At 42.7% G+C, this 24,070-nt stretch overlaps 1 protein-coding gene across 1 annotated transcript; it reads right to left on the bottom strand.

Annotated features, from left to right (window-relative positions):
• Positions 1 to 148: 148 nt before the first annotated feature.
• On the bottom strand, positions 149 to 23,328 carry LOC109895334 (vitamin D 25-hydroxylase). Its single transcript, XM_020488949.2, has 5 exons — positions 22,968 to 23,328; positions 21,276 to 21,417; positions 20,435 to 21,067; positions 2,907 to 3,236; positions 149 to 1,637 (listed from the first exon to the last, which is right to left on the bottom strand). The coding sequence occupies exons 1-5, from the start codon at positions 23,205 to 23,207 to the stop codon at positions 1,456 to 1,458; spliced, it is 1,527 nt and encodes a 508-aa protein (XP_020344538.1). The 5' UTR covers positions 23,208 to 23,328; the 3' UTR covers positions 149 to 1,455.
• Positions 23,329 to 24,070: the final 742 nt, after the last annotated feature.

Genomic DNA, 24,070 nt, shown 5'->3' with positions numbered 1-24,070 from the left:
TACATACACACACCTACTCAATTGTAACTGTTTGTGTGTGAGGAGTGTGGCATAAAAATCCCCTTGAATGTAACTGTATTATAACTTTGCCCTTAGTGTTTAGATCCTCCTGCCAACAACCACAGTTGGAACAGTGATGTTTGCTGAAATGACTGTAATGTCAGTTTCCAATGCACACAGACAAGGCTCTCATCCAGGTGAATTGGCAGTGTCTGTCTACCTCGGCATAACTTTCTGAGAAGTGCAGTTACTAGTTAATAGAGGTATGCTGGGTGCCAAAAAGAGCTAGAGGCATCAAATCAATATGAAATATTACCCAGTAAGTCTGATGTATGCACCGCATTGCATTGGAGTCTTTTTTCAGCCCTTTGGTCTGTTGAGTAAAGAGTAGAAGTGAGAGGTCACTTAAGGAAATGGGTGATGCCGCCCCAGGCTCAGCTCCAACCACATGAAGATTATTTATAGTGGCTGTGTCTGTGTCCCTAGACGACCCAGTCTGGACACAATCTGCCGGCTCACTGCAAAAGTCCATGTCTGACTAGTCCTGTACTGTAGTTTAGATGGGAAGATGTTTGGGAGAGAAAACATAGACCTGTAACCTATTAAGAGAAATACTGTCAGCACGTTGAAGAAAAAGAACATGCGGCGTAAAACCTATGTAACTTGAATTGCTCTTAGTAAAGGCACACTATAAACATTGTAAAAACGGTCAAATGGCATTGTTCTTATTACAAAGTATGACCATAATAGACAAAAGTACAATTTACTTAAAGGAATAATCCCTAGAGATCAGGGTTCATTGTTAGTTCAGACTGATTGACATGGGGCTGATCCAGACTAAACACCATGTCCAGAGCCTTCTAGGAAAGGCTGGCTGCTAGTCCACTTATTTTCACTGTGCTGTAGAAACAGCTGAAACTACCCACTGGGAACATCAATTCAACGTGACATGGAAACAACAATGATTCAACCAGTGTGTGCCCAGTGGGTAATGTTCCCATTTCTCATCTAGGCAGGCTGTGAGAGAGAAGACGGGGCTGTGAACCATCATAGAGGTCCATCCTGTCAATCATTGATGTAATCCCGCAGGGAAGATGAGACATTTGATTATAAGGACACAGATAAAAAGTAAATTCTAATTCAAGGTTAATTAAAAGTATATGTCTGCATGTATTGATTAATTATTCACACTTCTTATCTTCTCGATTAAACTTACTGAGAAGTTCCACCTGATATTTCAGGATCTCGCCAGTAACATTTCTGGTGATGCTGTGACTTTGCAAATGGTGCTGTGCAAACATGCAATTTCTCAGAAACAACCATCAGCTGATGTTTAGAATTCTAGTAGTTCTGTGTAAAACACAAGGTAGGAGTACAAGCTCTAGACCCCTGTTCTGTTCTGACTAAACCCCCAACCCCCCCCCACCCCTTCTGGCTGTGCCTTCTGAGAATCTGTCACTGCTGCCTGCGGACGGCACAGATGGAGTAAGGCAGTGGCTGCAGTGTCATGCCCAGTTTGGGGGTGAGGCTTGGCACTGTGCCGGGGGGGAACTGCAGGTGGAAGCGCTGCAGCATGGTGGTGAAGAACAGGAACATCTCCATCCTGGCCAGATGCTCGCCCAAACAGTGACGCTTCCCTGAGGACAAACCACACAACATGGATTGAGTTTTGTGAAGATCATGTCATACTTTGTATCATCTACTCTACTCAGAGGAGGCTGGTGAAGGGAGGACTGCTTGTCGTAATGGCTGACATGAAATCAACGGAAAGGTATCAAACCATTCCATTCCAGCCATTACAATGAGCCGTCTGCCGATTTAGTGACACCAGCTACTGACTACTGTTTTCCAGTGAACATTCAACCAATACAACATATCTATTGTACTCAATGTATCTGTTAAGTGATAGTAAATGTCCTTTACTATCACTGTTATGGGCTGTTTAGTGTTTACCTTTTTAGCATATAGGTTAATCCAATGATTTGATATGGCTGGGAAAAGGTTTACACTTGCATAAACAGCGCAACTTGAGCAATAGAGGAAACCACATGTATGGGTGAGAGAATTTGTTTTGTTTGAACTGACATGGTGGTGTTTTTCTGTCTTAACAATACTTTCCTTTATTAATGGCAGCATTGTAGTCTGCAATAGCCCCAGGGACAGGCTTGCTCACCAGTCTATTAATTAAGCGCTCAAATAGATTACTGGGCCTTCATACCAGAGAGGCTCTAGCTTTTATTACATTTGACTCATTGTAGGTAAAATGAAATGAGATCATAGCTGGGGTATACGGTTAAAGACATGCTCCGGTACTTTGGCGACGAAGAAAGTATTTTTCAATGTGTAGTTCATACATGCATAATCTATGAGCAGAATTACTGTCTTACCTCAATTAGACACGAAATCCCTAGTTTGAAAGCGACTGTTTAATTGAAGCTGTGCTGTGTTATTTTCCCTACATTTCCCTCCATGTGGGCGAGCAATTTGAGTTCTAGCCAATGAGCTTCGGCCTCTCACATTTGAGTGACAGGTAGCAAGAGGCCTGACCAGCATTATCCAATGAGGTTGCAGGGCGGGCCCAGCTCAGTGGACACAGCACAGAGAGAGAGAGCAATGACGTGGTGCACATATCTGCACATATGTGACGTAGTATGCAATATTCGGGAACCACTTTTGGCTCATGAGTGCTACTTTCAGAACTACTGCCTAAAACGTATACAAACATACAGAAGAATCTCTAATATATTGGAATTTCATGCCCATGATGACTATTAACCCTGTTTTTAAGCATTACCATTTAGAATAGGCAAGAGGAGAGGCATTCAAGTAAGAGGGTGTGTACAGTATGTGTGTGAGAGTGTGCTACTCTCTTTGGGGGCCTAAGAGTGGAAAGAAGCCAGACTCACCCAGAGAGAAGGGTAGGAAAGCTTCCCGTCGGACAAAGTTTCCATTGCTGTCCAGGAAGCGATGTGGTGAGAAGGTTCCAGGGTCGCACCAGTACTTCTCATCAAAGTGCACAGAGTACAGGTTGGTGATGACCATGGTGCCTTTGGGGATGTTGTAGCCGCTCACCAGTGTGTCCTGAGTGGTGGCGCGGAAGATGCCCAGGGGCACGATGTTACAGAAGCGCAGGACCTCATGTAGCACCGCTTCCACATAGGGCATCCTCTTTTTGTCCGCCAGCGAGGGGGACTTCTCACTTCCCAGCACACTGTCCAGTTCCATATGCACCTTCTCTACACAGAGGAAACACCAGCAGCAAACTGTCAATACCTTTTCATCACAATGTTCTATCTTTTATTTTATTTCACCTTTATTTAACCAGGTAGGCTAGTTGAGAACACCTTTATTTAACCAGGTAGGCTAGTTGAGAACAACTGCAACCTGGCCAAGATAAAGCGTAGCAATTCGACACATACAACAACACAGAGTTACACATGGAATAAACAAAACATACAGTCAATAATACAGTAGAACAAAAGAAAACAAAAAAGTCTATATACAGTGAGTGCAAATGAGGTAAGTTAAGGAAATAAATAGGCCATGGTGGTGAAGTAATTACAATATAGCAATTAAATTAAATTAAATTAAATTAAATTAAACACTGGCTTCTTAACAACACTATCAACAAGGCAGATCCTACAGGCCCTTGGTTTGTCGCACCTAGACTACTGTCCAGTAGTGTGGTCAGCTGCCACAATGAGGGATTTAGGAAAATATCAGTTGGCTCAGAACATGGCAGCATGGGTGGCCCTTAAAAGTACACAGAGAGCTAACATTAATAACGTGCATGTCAATCTCTCATGGCTCAAAGTGGAAGAGAGATTGACTTCTTGATTATTTGTTTTTGTAAGAGGTGTTAAAAAGCTGACACCAATGCATACCCCACAAGACATGCCACCAGAGGTGGGGACTCTCTTCAGAGTCCTCAAGACCAGAACCGTACTACATAGAGCCATGACTACATGGAACTCTATTCCACATCAGGTAACTGATGCAAGCAGTACAATCAGATTTAAAACACAGAAAAAGAAATACCTTACAGCATAGGGGACTGTGAAGATACACACACACTATATATTTTTTAACCTTTATTTAACTAGGCAAGTCAGTTAAGAACAAATTCTTATTTTCAATGACAGCCTAGGAACAGTGGGTTAACTGCCTGTTCAGGGGCAGAAAGACAGATTTGTACCTTATCAGCTTGGGGATTTGAACTTGCAACCTTTCAGTTACTAGTCCACCGCTCTAACCACTAGGCTACCCTGCCACCCCGACATGCATACAATGTTATATGTTATATTGTTATATAACAATTATATATTATTATTAACAATTATATAACATTTATATATTATTATTAACAATTATATAACAATTATATGAATACATTGTTACATTGTCGTGGTATTAAACATTTTGTATTGTAGATATGTAATGGTGTAATAATGTTATATGATCTACTGTTTTATCTTTGGTTTTATATGTAATGTAAGTGCTTTAATATGTTTGGACCCCAGGAAGAGTCGGGGATCCCTAAAAAATACAAATACAAACCCTTCCCACAGTTGTGTCAAATTGACTGGATGTCCTTTGGGTGGTGGACCATGCCTACAATACACGGGAAACTGTTGAGTGTGAAAACCCCAGCAACGTTGCAGTTCTTGACACAAACCGGTGCGCCTGGCACCTACTACCATTCCCCGTTCAAAGGCACTTAAATATTTTGTCTTGCCCATTTACTCTCTGAATGGCACACATATATACAGTGGCAAGAAAAAGTATGTGAACCCTTTGGAATTACCTGGATTTCTGCATAAATTGGTCATCAAATTTGATCTGATCTTCATCTAAGTCACAACAATAGACAAACATAGTGTGCTTAAACTAATAACACACAAATTATAGTATTTTTCTTGTCTATATTGAATCATCATTTAAACATTCACAGTGTAAGTTAGAAAAAGTATGTGAACCCCGAGGCTAATGACTTCTCCAAAAGCTAATTGGAGTCAGCTAACCTGGAGTCCAATCAATGATTGGACAAGATTGGAGATGTTGGTTAGAGCTGCCTTGAGAGCTCCCTATAAAAAACACTCAGAGCATTTTAGTTTGCTATTCACAAGAAGCATTGCCTGATGTGAACCATGCCTCGAACAAAAGAGAGCTCAGAAGACCTAAGATTAAGAATGGTTGACTTGCATAAAGCTGGAAAGGGTTACAAAAGTATCTCTAAAAGCCTTGATGTTCATCAGTCCACGGTAAGACAAATTGTCTATAAATTGAGAAAGTTCAGCACAGTTGCTACTCTCCCTAGGAGTGGCCATCCTGCAAAGATGACTGCAAGATCACAGCGCAGAATGCTCAATGAGGTTAAGAAGAATCCTAGAGTGTCAGCTAAAGACAGAAATCTCTGGGACATACTAACATCTCTGTTGACGAGTTTACGATACGTAAAACACTAAACAAGAATGGTGTTCATGGGAGGATACCACGGAAGAAGCGACTGCTGTCCAAAAAAACCATTGCTCCAAGTCTGAAGTTTGCAAAAGTGCACCTGGATGTTCCACAGTGCTACTGGCAAAATATTCTGTGGACAGATGAAGCTACAGTTGAGCTGTTTGGAAGGAACAAACAACACTATGTGTGGAGAAAAAAGGCACAGCACACCAACATCAAAACCTCATATCTCAACTGTAAAGTATTGTGGAGGGGGTTCATCAAGACATTTTGCAGGAGAAAGTAAGGCTATCTGTCTGCCAATTGAGGCTCAACAGAAGTTGGGTGATGCAACAGGGCAACGACCCAAAACACAGAAGTAAATCAACAACAGAATGGCATCAACAGAAGAAAATACGCCTTCTGAAGTGACCCAGTCAACCCGAGATGCTGTGGCATGACCTCAAGAGAGTTCACACCAGACATCCCAAGAATACAAAACTGAAACAGTTTTGTAAAGAGGAATGATCCAAAATTCCTCCTGACCGCTGTGCAGGTCTGATCCGCAACTACAGAAAACGTTTGGTTGAGTTTATTGCTGCCAAAGGAGGGTCAACCAGTTATTTATTCCAAGGGTTCACATACTTTTCCCACCCTGCGCTGTGAATGTTTACACGGTGTGTTCAATAAAGACATGAAAACGTATAATTGTTTGTGTGTTATTAGTTTAAGCAGAATGTGTTTGTCTACTGTTGAGACCTAGATGAAGATCAGATCAAATTTTAGGACCAATTTATGCAGAAATCCAGGTAATTCCAAAGGGTTCACCTACCATTTCTTGCCACTGTAATCCATGTCTCAATGCTTAAAAATATTTATTTAACCTGTCCCCTACCCTTGTTTAGTTTAATTCTACCAATTTACAAAACAAGCCCACACAACTTGAAAAAGCCATACATGCACATGAGTAAAATCATGGAGGATAACACACAAAGTCTGGGGCTTATTTCCATTGTGGTCCTCTTGAGACAAGATAGCTAGGCAAGTTGGACACAGTATGGCATTGTGATAATAAAACATAAAAAGAACATCCATCTCATCATTGCAGTTACATCGTCATATGGGCACAGAGGACATCAAACTTATTTTTTAAAGCTTCCCAGAGAGGACGTCGTTTGTATGGACAGAGGCAACTCATTCCATTCTGAGGCTCCAGTATACAAGAAAGTTCTACGCTGAACTACACTACTGAAAGAGCTACTTCCGGTGCAAGGCCCTGCTATGTTGATCATAATAACAGCTCCCTATCCTCCGAATGTGTACCAAACTAGCTAAAAAAAGCCTTTCCTGAAAAAGCCAAACCTTGATACGGAAAATGTAAAAACTATCGACCTATATCAAATCTCCCATTCCTCTTGACATTTTTACAAAAAGCTGTTGTGCAGCAACTCGCTGCCATCCTGAAGAAACAATAATGTATAGTCGTGGCCAAAAGTTTTGATATTAATTTTCTCAAAGTTTGCTGCTTCAGTGTCATTGATATTTTTGTCAGATGTTACTATGGAATACTGAAGTATAATTACAAGCATTTCATAAGTGTCAAAGGCTTTTATTGACAATTACATGAAGTTGATGGAGAGTCAATATTTGTTGAACCTTCTTTTTCAAGACCTCTGCAATCCGCCCTGGCATACTGTCAATTAACTTCTGGGCCACATCCTGACTGATGGCAGCCCATTCTTGCATAATCAATGCTTGGAGTTTGTCAGAATTTGTGGGTTTTTGTTTGTCCACCCGCCTCTTGAGGATTGACCACAAGTTCTCAATGGGATTAAGGTCTGGGGAGTTTCCTGGCCATGGAACCAAAATATCGGTGTTTTGTTCCCCGAGTCACTTAGTTATCACTTTTGCCTTATGGTAAGGTGCTCCATCATGCTGGAAAAGGCATTGTTCGTCACCAAACTGTTCCTGGATGGTTGGGAGAAGTTGCTTTCGGAGGATATATTGGTACCATTCCTTATTCATGGCTGTGTTCTTAGGCAAAATTGTGAGTGAGCCCACTCCCTTGGCTGAGAAGCAACGCCACACAAGAATGGTCTCAGGATGCTTTAATGTTGGCATTAAACATGACTGATGGTAGCGCTCACCTTGTCTTCTCAGGACAAGCTTTTTTCCGGATGCCCCAAACAAACGGAAAGGGGATTCATCAGAGAAAATGACTTTATCCCAGTCCTCAGCAGTCCAATCCCTGTACCCTTTGCAGAATATCAGTCTGTCCCTGATGTTTTTCCTGGAGAGAAGTGGCTTTTTTGCTGCCCTTCTTGACACCAGGCCATCCTCCAAAAGTATTTGCCTCACTGTGCGTGCAGATGCACTCACACCTGCCTGCTGCCATTCCTGAGCAAGCTCTGTACTGGTGGTGCCCCGATCACGCAGCTGAATCAACTTTAGGAGACGGTCCTGGCACTTGCTGGACTTTCTTGGGCGCCATGAAGCCTTCTTCACAAAATTTTAACCGCTCTCCTTGAAGTTATTGATCATCCGATAAATGGTTGCTTTAGGTGCAATCTTACTGGCAGCAATATCCTTGCCTGTGAAACCCTTTTTGTGCAAAACAATGATGACGGCACGTGTTTCCTTGCAGGTAACCATGGTTGACTGAGGAAGAACAATGATTCCAAGAACCACCCTCCTTTTGAAGCTTCCTGTCTGTTATTGGAACTCAACCAGCATGACAGAGTGATCTCCAGCCTTGTCCTCGTCAACACTCACACCTGTGTTAACGAGAGAATCACTGACATGTCAGCTGGTCCTTTTGTGGTAGGGCTGAAATGCAGTGGAAATGTTTTTTGGGGATTCAGTTCATTTGCATGGCAAAGAGGGACTTTGCAATTAATTGTAATTCATCTCTTCATAACATTCTGGAGTATATGCAAATTGCCATCACACAAACTGAGGCAGCAGACGTTGTGAAAATGTATATTTGTGTCATTCTCAAAACTTTTGGCCACGACTGCATAGGAAACGCTCAAGTCTGGTTTTAGATCCCATCATAGTACTGAAACGGCAGTCTTGAAGGTGGTAAATGACCTTTTAATGGCATCAGACCAAGGATCTGCATCTGTCATCGTGCTCCTAGACCTTAGTGCCGCTTGTGACACTATCACCGCAAGAGATTGGAAACCCTCTTTGGTCTACACGGACAAGTTCTTGCCTGGTTTAGATCTTATCTGTCAGAAAATATATAATTGACTGTCTTTGGATGATTTGTTCTCTCACAAATCAAAAAAAAGTTTCGGTGTTCCTCAAGATTCCGTTTTAGGACCACTATTATTTTCACTATACATTCTACCTCTTGGTGATGTCATTCGGAAACACAATGTCAACTTTCACTGCTATGCGGATGACCCACAGCTGAACATTTCGATTAAACATGGTGAAGCCCCAAAATTGCCTAACCTGGAAGCTTGTGTTTCAGACATAAGGAAGTGGATGGCAGCAAATGTTTTACTTTTAAACTCGGACAAAACAGAGATGCAAGTTCTAGGTCCCAAAAAACAAAGAGATCTGCTGTTTGACCTAAAAATGAATGTTGATGGTTGTACAGTTGTCTCAAAAATGCGAAGGACCTCTGAATTGCTCTGGACTCTCTTTTGATGAACATATTAAGAATAATTCAAGGGTAGCTTTATTCCATTTTCGTAACATTGCAAAAATCTGTAACTTTGTACAAAAATGATGCAGTAAACTAATCCATGCTTTTGTAACTTTTAGATTAGACTACTGCAATGCTCCACTCTCTGGTTATCTGGATAAAGCACTAAATAATGTTCAGTTAGTGCAAAATACATACCACCATAGTGCCTGTACCCAAGAACACTAAGGTAACCTGCCTAAATGACTACCGTCCTGTAGCACTCACGTCTGTAGCCATGACGTGCTTTGAAAGGCTGGTCATGGCTCACATCAACACCATTAACCCAGAAACCCTAGACCCACTCCGATTTGCATACCACCCCAACAGATCCACAGATGATGCAATCTCAATTGCACTCCACACTGCCCTTTCCCACCTGGACAAAAGAAACACCTACATGAGAATGATATTCATTGACTACAGCTCAGCATTCAACACCATAGTGTCCTCAAAGCTCATCAATAAGCTAAGGACCCTGGGACTAAACACCTCCCTCTGGATCGTGGACTTCCTGATGGGCCAGCCCCAGGTGTTAAGGGTAGGTAACAACACATCTGCCACGCTGATCCTCAACACAGGGGCCCCTCAAGGGTGCATGATCAGACCCCTCTTGTTCACTCATGACTGGAACTCCAACCCTCTCATTAAGTTTGCCGATGACACAACAGTGGTAGGCCTGATCACCGACAACAACGAGACAGCCTATAGGGAGGAGGTCAGAGACCTGGCCGTGTGGTGCCAGGACAACAACGTCTCCCTCAACGTGATCAAGACAAAGGAGATTATTGTGGACTACAGGAAAAAGGAATACTCATCAACGGGGCTGCAGTGGAGCAGGTTGAGAGCTTCAAGTTCCTTGGTATCCACATCTCCAACAAACTAACATGGTCCAAGCACCCCAAGACAGGACAGTCATGAAGAGGGCACGACAAAATCTATTCCCCCTCAGGAGACTGAAAATATTTGGCATGGGTCCTCAGATCCACAAAAGGCTCTACAGCTGCACCATCAAGAGCATGACTGGTTGCATCACTGCCTGGTATGGCAACTGCTCGGCCTCGGACCGCAAGGCACTACGGAGGGTAGTGCGAACGGCCCAGTACATCACTGGGGCCAAGCTTCCTGCCGTCCAGACCTCTATATCAGGCTGTGTCAGAGGAAGGCCCTAAAAATGGTCAAAGACTCCAGCCACCCTAGTCATAGAATGTTCTCTCTGCTACAGCATGGCAAGTGATACCGGAGCGCTATCGGCTTCTAAACAGCTTCTACCCAGACTACCCAGACTATTTTCATTGCTCCCCCCCTTTACACCGCTGCTACTCTGTTGTTATCATCTATGCCTAGTCACTTTAATAACTCTACCTACAGTAAATGTACATATTCCCTCAACTAACCAGTGCCCCCACACATTGACTCTGTACAGGTACATAGTCTCGCTATTGTTATTTTACTGCTGCTCTTTAATTACTTGTTACTTTTATTTCTTATTCTTCTCTGTATTTTTTTAAACTGCATTGTTGGTTAGGGGCTCATAAGTAAGCATTTCACTGTAAGGTCTACACCTGTTGTATTCGGCGCATGTGACTAATACAATTTGATTTGAAATACGGCTGCTAAATCAAATCAAATTTATTTATATAGCCCTTCGTACATCAGCTGATATCTCAAAGTGCTGTACAGAAACCCAGCCTAAAACCCCAAACAGCAAGCAATGCAGGTGTAGAAGCACGTAGAAGCTGCTAGTATCTTGATTAGAACCACAAAATTGGATCACATTACTCCAGTGCTAGCTTCTCTACTTTTTGACTTCCTGTTAAGGCTAAGGCTAATTTCAAGGTTTTACTGCTAACCTACAAAGCATTACTGTCACGATGACACTGTGAGTTGCGAAGCAGGTGCAAGAGAAACGTTTAATAAAACAACAAACATGAAACGAGACAACATAACAGTGGTGTTTACTCGTAAACATAGGAACAATACTAACTGAGGAAGGAACCCAAGGGAGTGACAGATATAGGGGAGGTAATCAGGAAGGTAAGTATCATGATGATCTGCAGGTGCGTGTAATGATGGATGCCAGGACCGGTGGTTAGTAGACTGGCGACGTCGAACACCGGAGGGGAGGAGTGGGAGTAGACGTGTCAATTACATGGACTTGCTCATACCTATCTCTCCGAATTGTTTATGCCAGACATACCTACACGTACTCTACGGTCACAAAACACAGGTCTCCTTATTGTCCCTAGAATTTCTAAGCAAACAGCTAAAGGCAGGGCTTTCTCCTTTAGAGTTCAATTTTTATGGAATGGTCTGCCTATCCATGTCAGAAATGCAGACTCGGTATCAACCTTTTAGTCTTTACTGAAGACTCATCTCTTTAGTAGGCCCTATGATTGAGTGTAGTCTGGCCCAGGAGTGTGAAGGTGAACTGCAAGGCACTGGAGTGACGAATCGCCCTTGCGCTCTCTGTCTGGCCGGCTCCCGTCTCTCCACTGGAATTGTCTGCCTCTGACCTTATTATGGGGGCTTACTAGTGCTCTTCCATGCCGTCCCTAGAAAGGCTGTGACACGTCATGCCTTTTTTCACTATACTCGACTTGAGTGGGTTGAGTCACTGACGTGATCTTCCTATCCGGTGTTGCACCCCCCTCGAGCTTGTGCGGTGGAGGATATCTTTTTGGGCTCTAGTCAGCATTGTCTCAGTGTAGTAAATTGGTAGTCTGTTCATATCCCTCTAGTGGTGTGGGGGCTGTGCTTTGGCAAAGTGGCTGGGGTGATATCCTGCCTGTCCAGGGGTATCGTCAGACAGGGCAACAGTGTCCCCTGATCCCCCTGTCTCAGCCTCCAGTATTTATGCTGCAATAGTCTATGTGCCCAGGAGGCTAGGATCAGCCTGTCCTATCTGGTGAAATTCTCCTGTCTTATCTGGTGTCCTGTGTGAACTTAACGGGATTGCAGCCATAAGAAGTTAACGGGAGCGATATGACAACAGCCAGTCAAAGTGTAGGGCGCCAATTTCGAAACATCAAAAATCTCATAATTAAAATTCCTCAAACATACATGTATCTCATACCCTTTTAAAGCTATTCTCGTTATTAATCCCACCACAGTGTCCGATTACAAATATGCTTTACAGCAAAAGCACCACAAACGATTATGTTAGGTCACCACATAGCCACAGAAAAACACAGCAGTTTTTCCAGCATAAGATTTCACAAAAACCACACAAAGAGATAAAATGAATCACTAACCTTTGATCAGCTTCATCAGATGACACTCATAGGACTTCATGTAACACAATACATGTATGTTTTGTTTGATAAAGTTAATATTTATCCAAATATGAGTTTACATTGGCGTGTTACATTCACTAGTTCCAAAAACATCCAGTGATTTTGCATAGCCACATCATTCAACAGAAATACTCATCATAAATGTAGATGAAAATACAAGTTATACACGTGGAATTATAGATATACCTCTCCTTAATGCAACCGCTGTGTCAGATTTAAAAAAAACTTTACGGAAAAAGAAACCCATGCAATAATCTGAGACGGCGCTCAAAAGTTAAAATCACAATAGCCGCAACGATGGCGTCAACATAAACAAGAAATTACATGATAAATATTCCCTTACCTTTGATGATCTACATCAGAAAGCACTCCAGGAATCCCAGGTCCACAATAAATGTTTGTTTTGTTCGATAATATCCGTTATGTCCAAATATATTCTATGTTAGCGCGTTTGGTATACATATCCAAACGCTCATTCTGGTCAGCGTTACATCGGACAAAAACTTCAAAACGTTATATTACAGGTCGAAGAAACATTTCAAACTAAGTACAGAATCGATCATTAGGATGTTTTTAACATATAGCTTCAATAAAGTTCCAACCGGAGTGTTCCTTCGTGTCTTCATGAGCAATGGAACGCAAGTGGGTACCATGAGGAATAAGCGTGATCAGTGTTTTGATTTCTCCTCAGGGTTTTGCCTGCCATATGAGTTCTGTTATACTCACAGACATAATTTAAACAGTTTTAGAAACTTTAGAGTGTTTTCTATCCAATACTAATAATAATATGCATATATTAGCAACTGAGACTGAGGAGCAGGCCATTTACTTTGGGCAACTTATTCATCTAAACTACTCAATACTGCCCCTCAGCCATAAGAAGTTAACCTGTCCAGGACAGCTAGCGGGGACCTCTCCCCCCCAACAGCCAGTGAAAGTGCAGGGCACCAAATTCAAAACAACAAAAATCTCATAATTAAAATTCCTCAAGCATACAAGTATTTTACACAATTTTAAAGATAAAATCCTCGTTAATCCAGCCACAGTGTCTGATTTCAAAAAGGATTTACAGTGAAAGCACCACAAATGATTATGTTAGGTCACCACCAAGCCACAGAAAAACACAGCCATTTTTCCAGCCCAAGAGAGGAGTCACAAAAAGCTGAAATAGAGATAAATTTAATCACTAACATTTGATGATCTTCATCAGATGACAATCATAGGACTTCATGTTACACAAACAATACATGTTTTGTTTGATAAAGTTCATATTTATATGAACAAATCTGAGTTTACATTGCCGCATTACGTTCAGTAGTTCTAAAACATGTGGTGATTGTGCAGAGAGCCCCATAAATTTACAGAAATACTCATAATAAACATTGATAAAGATATGACTATTATACATGGAACTTTAGATAAACTTCTCTTTAATGCAACCGCTGTGTCAGATTTCAAAAAAACTTTACGGAGAAAGCAAACCATGCAATAATCTGAGTACAGCCCTTAGACAACAAAGCAGCCAAAAAGATACCCGCCATATTGGGTAGTCAACATTACTCAGAAATAGCATTTTAAATATTCACTTACCTTTGATGATTTTCATCAGAATGCATTCCCAGGAATCCCAGTTCCACCATAAATGTTTGATTTGTTTGATAATGTCCTTCAGTTATGTCCAAATATCTTCTTTTGTTAGGGCGTTTGGTAAACAAAGGTCGTTCAGGTCGCACCGAACGTCGGGCGAAAAGTTCAAAAAGTTCCATTACAGCCCGTAGAAACATGCCAAACTAAGTATGGAATCAATCTTTAGGATGTTTTTAACATAAAACTTAATTAATGCTCCAACCGTACAATTCCTTTGTCTCTACAAATGAAGTGGAACGTAGCTACCTTTCACGTGAGTGCGCCAGACCGAGGCTGTGGCACTCTGCCAGACCACTCACTTATGAGCCCCTCTTTTAGAGTAGAATCCTCAAAACAGGTTCAAAATACTGTTGACATCTAGTGGAAGCCTTGGGAAGTGAAACATAAATAATATCACCCTGTATCTTCAATGGGGGCTGAGTTGAAAAACTACAAACCTCAGATTTCCCACTTCCTGGTTGGATTTCTTCTCAGGTTTTTGCCTGAGTTCTGTTATACTCACAGACATCATTCAAACATTTTTAGAAACGTCATAGTGTTTTCTATCCAATACTAATAATAATATGCATATATTAGCATCTGGGACAGAGTAGGAGGCAGTTCACTCTGGGCACGCTATTCATCCAAAAGTGAAAATGCTGCCCCCTATCCCAAAAAGGTTAAGTATGCTCCCTCTAATTCTCCCATCACTCTCTCTCTTGGAGGACCTGAGCCCTAGGACCATACCTCAGGACTACCTGGCCCGATGTCTCCTGGCTCCCCAGTCCACCTGGTAGTGCTGCTGGCTATGGAACCCTGACCTGTTCACCAGATGCTGTTTTCAACCCTCTCCCTCCCTGCATCTCTTTCTCTACCTCACCTGCTGTCTCGACTACGAAAAGCCAACAGACATTTGCTCCTGAGGTGCTGACCTGTTGAACCTTCTATAACAGGCTGGTCAAAGGCTGGCCCGGGGGCTGTATGCAGCCCGCGACCGGATTCAATACGGCCCCCGGAATCATGCTCATATCACATAAAGAATTAGAAAAACGTATTTGTTATTCAAATGTAAAGCCAAATGAATACTCGCCTTTGTGTAATGATTTAACTCCCACCACATTTATTTTGAAGGCACGTATAAATAACAACTGCATGATGACAGCTTTTCACAGTTACAAATAGTAGCTAGCTAGAAATTGCACAAAAAATTAGATTTTCTTTTTAGAATTTTACCCCGTTTCTACCCAATTTCGTGGTATCCAATTGTTTTAGTAGCTACTATCTTGTCTATCTTGTCGAAGGTTGAAAGTCACACCCAACCAAGCCGCACTGCTTCTTAACACAGCGAGCATCCAACCTGGAAGCCAGCCGCACCAATGTGTCAGAGGAAAACTGTGCACCTGGCAACCTTGGTTAGCACGCACTGCACCCAGCCCGCCACAGGAGTCACTGTTGTGCGATGAGACAAGGATATCCCTACCGGCCAACCCCTCCCTAACCTGGATGACGCTAGGCCAATTGTGCATCGCCCCACAGACCTCCCGGTCACAACAGAGATTGGGCGCGAACCCAGAGTCTCTGGTGGCACAGCTGGCGCTGCAGTACAGTGCCCTTAACCATTGCGCCACCTGGGAGGCCCAAAAATGAGATTTTCAAAGAAAAGGAAAGTAGATAATGAGCAAGAGTGGACAACGAAATGTTTATTTATTGAGATATAAGGAAAAGCTGTGTGCTTAGCGTGCAAAGTGAGCATCTCTGTCTTGAAAAACTACAACTTGTCCCGACACTTCCAGAGTCTTTGGAAAGTTTTGTTCATCGAGAGATGCATAGAACCTCATCAGTGACATTGTTATGAATAGTTCTCCAATCACTGCATCAGACTGAAGATCAATAAGCTCAAGGTGCAGGTCAGTGGGAGAGTTATCCACATTGAAGGTGAAAGGAGAGGAAACCAACAGCATGTCATTTTCCAGCACTTTGAAATACTCAAAACGACAAGAAAACTCACTGTTCAAAGCACGCAGCAGCGATGTATACTTCTCCTGCTGGTCACCTGATAGGGAACAGACCAGTAGTGTCAGAAGGTGGGTGAGATTGTTGGCTTCTACTTGGCGGGTCAGGAGGAGTAATTTTCCCTTGAAGGCTTTGACCAGGCTGTACATCTGATGTGCAAAAAGGCCCTTCCCTTGTAGTTTGGAATTCAGTTCATTCATGAGAGCCAGGATGTCCACTGTGAAGGCAAAATCAGCCAACCATTCTTTATCTTGCAGTTGAGGGAAATCCACATATTTTCCTTTCATTTGCAAAAACTCAGAAATCTCAGTCTTGAGGTCCCACACCCTTTTATGCACCTTCCCCAAACTCAGCCATCTCAATATTTGTGTGGTAGGGGAGATCTGCATGACCCGACTCTGTCTCTTCCAACAGTGAGACGAACAGCATGTGGTTTAAAGATTTTGCTCTTATGAAGTTTACCACTTTAGTGACTGTATCCAAAACATGGCTCATTTTCAGAACACATTTACAGAGCACCTCCTAATGAATAATGCAGTGCAAGAAAAATTTATTCTGATCTGGGTTCAGGTCGGCTACTTGATCTTGTATCCTTTTCAAAAGGCCAATGTTTTTTCCTGTCAAATTTGCACACCCACTCAGTCCCAGCTTTGCCACACACTTATTAAGCTCCTCCAATAAATATTTCCCTGTGGTTGTGCTCTGCATTGCCTGAAGTAAGCTCCTCTATAATTTAAAAGTCTGGGGTTATGCCTCATAAGAATATCTTTGTGGGCTATACTCTGCCTTGTAAGGATGGTAAGTTGGTGGTTGCAGATATCCCTCTAGTGGTGTGGAGGCTGTGCTTTGGCAAAGTGGGTGGGGTTATATCCTTCCTGTTTGGCCCTGTCCGGGGGTATCATCGGATGGGGCCACAGTGTCTCCTGGCCCCCCCTGTCTCAGCCTCCAGTATTTATGCTGCAGTAGTTTATGTGTCGGAGGGCTAGGGTCAGTTTGTTATATCTGGAGTACTTCTCCTGTCTTATCCGATGTCCTGTTTGAATTTAAGTATGCTCTCTCTAATGATCTCTTTCTCTCTTTCTTTCTCTCTCTCGAAGGACCTGAGCCCTAGGACCATACCTCAGGACTACCTGGCATGATGACTCCTTGCTGTCCCCAGTCCACCTGGCCGTGCTGCTGCTCCAGTTTCAACTGTTCTGCCTGCGGCTATGGAATCCTGACCTGTTCACCGGATGTGCTACCTGTCCCAGACCTATTATTTGACCATGCTGGTCATTTATGAACGTTTGAACATCTTGGCCATGTTCTGTTATAATCTCCACCCGGCACAGCCAGAAGAAGACTGGCCACCCCTCATAGCCTGGTTCCTCTCTAGGTTTCTTCCTAGGTTTTGGCCTTTCTAGGGAGTTTTTCCGAGCCAACGTGCTTCAACACCTGCATTGCCTGCTGTTTGGGGTTTTAGGCTGGGTTTCTGTACAGCACTTTGAGATATCAGCTGATGTACGAAGGGCTATATAAATAAATTTGATTTGATTTGAATATCAACAACTGTGCCATGTCACATGCATCACTGCTCTCATCCAGGGCCAAGGAGAAATAGGTGAAATCCTTTACCTTGTCTTTCAACTGTTGTTCTATATTCTCAACACATGTCCTCAACATTTTCAAACAGCTCTTTCTTGTCGGGGCAAAGTATTGCTGCAGAGTCAATTAAACATTCTTTAATGAATTCACCCTCAGCGAATGGCTTGCTATGTTTAGCAATTTTGTGGGACAGTACATACAGTTGAAGTTGGAAGTTTACATACACTTATGTTGGAGTCATTTAACTCATTTTTCAACCACTCCACAAATTTCTTGTTCACAAACTATAGTTTTGGCAAGTCGGTTAGGACATCTACGTTGTGCATGACACGTCATACCGCTCAGGAAGGAGACGTCTCTTAGATATAACTATACTTTGGTGCGGAAAGTGCAAACCTGTGAAGATGCTGGAGGAAACAGGCACAAAAGTATATATATCCACAGTAAAACGAGTCCTATTTTGAAATAACCTGAAAGGCCACTCAGCAAGGAAGAAGCCACTGCTCCAAAACCGATGAAAATTACAGGCCTCTCATCTTTTTAAGTGGGAGAACTTGCACAATTGGTGGCTGACTAAATACTTTTTTGCCCCACTGTATCTAGTCCTCCCATTTGAAGATATCATATGTATTTGGACAAATTCACTTATAGTGTATTAAAGAGGTCTAATGTTTAGTATTTGGTCCCGTATTTCTAGTATGCAATGACTACATCAAGCTTGTGACTACACATTCGTTGGATGCATTTGGAGTTTGGTTTGGTTGATTTTGGGTTATGAATGATGGATGATGACTGGAGTCATTTTATTTCTAATTCATGACATCCCTAATCATGGTAGCATCCACATTAATGTAGCTGCGTTCAAAAACACATTTTATTCTTGCTTACAATAAAAGTCTACAAAATTACATAATACATTGTCCACCATTCACTTCCTATTGGGCCAAGCATAATCCGAAACACAACCAAAACAAGCTGTAAATGCATCCAACAAGTTTTTAAAGTCACAGCTTGATGTAGTCATTGTGTGCAAGGAATATGGGACCAAATACTCAATTATTTACTACATTAAAACACGTGAACTTGTCCAAATACTTACTCATCTTCAAGTGGGGGGGATTAACTACATTAGCTACATGCTTTCATTTCTAAACGGTAAAACAGATATATATATATAAATAAATAAACATACCCTCAAATAAAAGGTGACATTCTGTACTGTCACCTAATATTAAATATTTGTTCTCAAATCTAAAATGGTTGTCACATTCTGACCCTAGTTATTGTGTTAATTGTTTGTTTTAGTTGGTCAGGATGTGCGTTTGGTGGGCATTCTATGTTTTGTGTGTCTAGGTTGTTTTTCTGTGTTCGGCCTAGTATGGTTCTCAATCAGAGGCAGGTGTCGTTAGTTGTCTCTGATTGAGAATCATACTTAGGTAGCCTGGGTTTCACTGTTTGTTTGTGGGTGATTGTTTCCGTGTCTGTGTTTGTTTCACCACACAGGACTGTTTCGGTTTCACATTTATTGTTTTGTATTTGTGTAGTGTTCTCGGTTATCGTCTTTATTAAAGATGTTTAACACTAACCACGCTGCGTTTTGGTCCTCCTCTCCTTCAGCGGAAGAAAACCGCTAAGTATAGAGACACATTTACAATTGTAGCTTCACTGTCCGAGGGGAGGGAGTGTATACCTTTGTACAGTTGAAAGAAAAAAATCTATACCTTAGTTATCTAACGTATGCAAATAAAAGTTGCTGTATATTATGGCTTGGAGAAAGGTTAAATAAAGACAAGGCAAGTCCCTTTACTGGACACCAGAGGAGAAGAAGAGAAAGAAAGACCAAGGATGACCTGTTAGCGAACCGTTGAAACTGAGCTTAATCTCCGGAATAGGCCTCATCTGAAAAAAGATGAATAGAACAGGACAGGAAGAGATGGAGGGACGTTGTGGAGGTCTCATGCAACACTTAACATGATGAGACCTAAGTAAGGACAAGGCAGGGTGCTGTGAGGCCTGAATGAGGACAGGGCAGGGTGCTATGAGGCCTGAGTAAGGACAAGGCAGGGTGCTATGAGGCCTGAATGAGGACAGGGCAGGGTGCTATGAGGCCTGAGTAAGGACAAGGCAGGGTGCTCTGAGGCCTGAGTGAGGACAGGGCAGGGTGCTATGAGGCCTGAGTAAGGACAAGGCAGGGTGCTCTGAGGCCTGAGTGAGGACAGGGCAGGGTGCTATGAGACCTGAGTAAGGACAAGGCAGGGTGCTATGAGGCCTGAAAGAGGACAAGGCAGGGTGCTATGAGGCCTGAGTAAGGACAAGGCAGGGTGCTATGAGGCCTGAATGAGGACAGAGCAGGGTGCTATGAGGCCTGAATGAGGACAGGGCAGGGTGCTATGAGGCCTGAGTAAGGACAAGGCAGGGTGCTATGAGGCCTGAGTAAGGACAAGGCAGGGTGCTATGAGGCCTGAATGAGGACAGAGCAGGGTGCTATGAGGCCTGAATGAGGACAGGGCAGGGTGCTATGAGGCCTGAGTAAGGACAACGCAGGGTGCTATGAGGCCTGAGTAAGGACAAGGCAGGGTGCTATGAGGCCTGAAAGAGGACAAGGCAGGGTGCTATGAGGCCTGAGTAAGGACAAGGCAGGGTGCTATGAGGCCTGAATGAGGACAGAGCAGGGTGCTATGAGGCCTGAATGAGGACAGGGCAGGGTGCTATGAGGCCCGAGTGTGGACAAGGCAGAGGACTTGATGCTGAGGCCTACTGTGCTATAAAGCAGCACACTGACCTTGAATGTTGGGGTAGAGGGCCATGTAGAGCATAGCCCAGCGTAGGGTGTTGGTGGTGGTCTCCGTGCCTGCGATGATGAGCTCGCCCACAGAGTAGATTAGGTTCTCCCTGGAATACGGGGTGCCCAAGTCGCCAGCACACTTGTCCAACTTGTTCAAATAGTCATCGATGTAGTGGCGCGGGAAGTTGCACACTCTGCCCTTCGAGAAGCGCCTGATGATCTGCTCCAGGAAGTTATAGACCTTGGCTGCGTTGCGGAACAGCTTCTGGTGCTTTCCGAAGGGGAGGTACTCGATCCATGGGAATGCGTTATAAAGGAAGGCCCAGCCACTGACGGCCAGCTCCACATTCTCACTGAAGATCTCGATCATGTGCTGGAAGTCACAGTTGTCGTACGTGAAACGCTCGCCGAAGATGATGAGGTTGGTGATGTTGGACACAGCATTGGTCACCAGGTGCTTTGGGTTAAAGGGTTTCCCTTTGTGTTTGTCGATGGCATCCACGAAAAACATGCACTCTTCCAAGATCTTCTGGTCGATGGGCTTTTGAAAACTTCCAAAGTAACGAAAGGAGTTGCTGGCCAGTTGACGATGTTCAATCCATCCGTTGCCAAATTTAGCATTCAGAAGTCCTGAGAAGGAAGATATTGAGATTAGTTCTGAGCATGGGTGAAGATATTAAATATTATTCTCAGGATAGGTGGACCTATTTTCATCTCAATACCATCAAATAGCCTAGAGTTCGATAACACCAAGCTTGTATTTGCATATAATAACTAATAACAATATAACAATGTCATAACGTCCATATTCAGAATACATAATAACTGACTTTCTTACCTCCCATTTTGGTCATTTTCATAAATAAAGGCAGAGATGGCCGGTCAGAAAAGACATCAGCCTGGTGGTACAGGCATTCTCTGATGGCATCATATCCATTCAAAACCACTGCTGAGTAGCCTCCCAAATCAAGACTGAAAATCTGAGATAAAATACTTGAATAAATAGACATCCACAAGTAGACTATAGTCCAGTATGACATAACATCTAAACTGCAAATTATCTAAAATCAGCAAATAAAGAAACATCCCTTTTTCAGGACCCTGTCTTTCAAAGATAATTAGTAAAAATCTAAATAACTTAACAGATATTCATTGTAAAGGGTTTAAACACTGTTTCCCATGCTTGTTCAATGAACCATAAACAATTAATGAACATGCACCTGTGGAACAGTCGTTAAGACACTAACAGCTTACAGATGGTAGGCAAATAAGGTCACAGTTATGAAAACTTAGGACACTAAAGAGGCCTTTCTGCTGACCCTGAAAAACACCAAAAGAAAGATGCCCAGGGTCCCTGCTCATCTGCGTGAACGTGCCTTAGGCATGCTGCAAGGAGGCATGAGGACTGCAGATGTGGCCAGGGCAATAAATTGCATTGTCCATACTGTGAGACGCCTAAGACAGGCTACAGGGAGACAGGACAGACAGCTGATCATCCTTGCAGTGGCAGACCACGTGTAACAACACCTGCACAGGATCGGTACATCCGAACATCACACCTGCGGGACAGGTACAGAATGGCATCAACAACTACCAGAGTTACACCAGGAACGCACAATCCCTCCATCAGTGCTCAGACTGTTCGCAATAGGCTGAGAGAGGCTGGACTGAGGGCTTGTAGGCCTGTTGTAAGGCAGGTCCTCACCAGACATTGCCGGCAACAACGTCCCCTATGGGCACAAACCAACTGTCACTGGACCAGACAGGACTGGCAAAAAGTGCTCTTCACTGAGGACGTTTTTTTTTTTGCTGAGTTTATTAGGCTAGTCCAAATATAGGAAAGTAGCCCTCACTCTATTTGCCGAGGCATGCTGACTAAGCGGACATTCGCCATTTTCTAGAAACCCTGCTAGCGCAGCTGGAGCCTGCCATAAATTTGCGAATAGTGAGCCTCTTTTGTTCAGTTTTCTGAGCTTTTTTATAGGCTGACGCAAGACATAGGGTCAAGAATTGAGCGTCCACCCTAACTAACCTTTGACACATTTAGGAATTATGGTATGTGTGTGTTCCGGATTATTATTATTTTTATTTAACATGGCAAGCCAGTTAAGATCAAATTCTTATTTACTGCCTACCGGGGAACAGTGGGTTAACTGCCTTGTTCAGGGACAGAACGACAGATTTTTACCTTGTCAACTCTGGATTCGATCCTGCAACCTTTCGGTCACTGGCCCAATGCTCTAGCCACTAGGCTACCTGCCGCCCCATTACAAATTTTATTTCGCACAGTTTTTTCACCAGTGAAATTAAAGCGACTTTGAGATTCTGTTCTGGAATGAAAAGCGCTATATAAAATACATCTATTGTAATGCAAAATTAATAAATTAACACTCAACAGGCTAAACCGCAAGAGTTAAATCGGTTTGAGCAAAAGAAGACTAGCCTACATGGGGGTGCACACAAGTAGCCAACACAAAAAAATGCCTAGGTTTAGTCAAGCCACTTTGACACAATAATTTAAGTACCGTACCTGCCCATGGATTTCACTCTGTTTCTTCATAAAGACGTGCGGTTCTGTTGCTAGAGACATAATGTTCCCTATGACAGGGATAGGTGACGGTCCAGGAGGGAATCCTCGTGGTCTCCTCTGCTTCACAAGCTGTCGGATCAGCAAAAGAACAATAAGGGAAATAAATAAACTACACAGACCTAAGAAAGCCTGTCCATGCGACAATTCTGAGACGAGAGATGATAACTGAATTAATACCATTTTTCTATCTCTAACTTTGCTTTCTAGACTAAGCTCTCCTCTGTGAAAGAGTTATGTAGGCTATATCATCTTGCACATGTTTATATTCCCTGCCTCTACCCAATAGGATGCTTCTCCCTCTACAAGGAAAAGAGTTATGTAGGCTATATCATCTTGCACATGTTTATATTCCCTGCCTCTACCCAATAGGATGCTTCTCCCTCTACAAGGCAAAGATTGGCTGGAAGTTTAGCTGTAATGACTATCGATGAACTTTGATCAGCCTTCGATCAATTCTAGCAATCAACAAATCGTGATTCTGCTATTTCTGAGGATTTGATTTCCCAATGATGATTTCTGACCATTTGTTGACATGCAGCATAACTTGCCGGCCAGCTGGCACCACACAGATCAAATTGGTCATTTAAAAGCTTTATTTCGTCACCGCGGATCCAGCTTGGTCTCATAGACTAGACATATCATAGTAAACGAAACCCCCGGGACACTCAAAACAGCATGATATATTACATTTGTTATGGTTACATAATCCAGAATTTTACTTAAGGCAAAAACAAAAGTCAGAGTAGATAATTAGCAACTTTGCAACTACTTTTCAACTAGCATGTTAGCTAACCCTTCCCCTTAACCCTAAGCTTTAACCTAACTCCTAACCCTAACGTTGGCATTAGCCACCTAGCTAAAGTTATCCACAACAAGTTGGAATTCATAACATGTCATATGTGTTGCAAATTCGTAACATATTGCATGCATTGCAATTCGTAACATATCATAAGAATTGTAATTCGTAACATATCATATGAAATGGATGATGGAGAGTAACAAATTAATAGATACCATACCAAACCTAACATATCATACTAATT

Source organism: Oncorhynchus kisutch, linkage group LG8 (genome assembly GCF_002021735.2).
Source record: "Oncorhynchus kisutch isolate 150728-3 linkage group LG8, Okis_V2, whole genome shotgun sequence".
Classification (NCBI taxonomy): Eukaryota; Metazoa; Chordata; class Actinopteri; order Salmoniformes; family Salmonidae; genus Oncorhynchus; species Oncorhynchus kisutch.
This window is presented reverse-complemented; position numbering and strand designations above follow the sequence as displayed.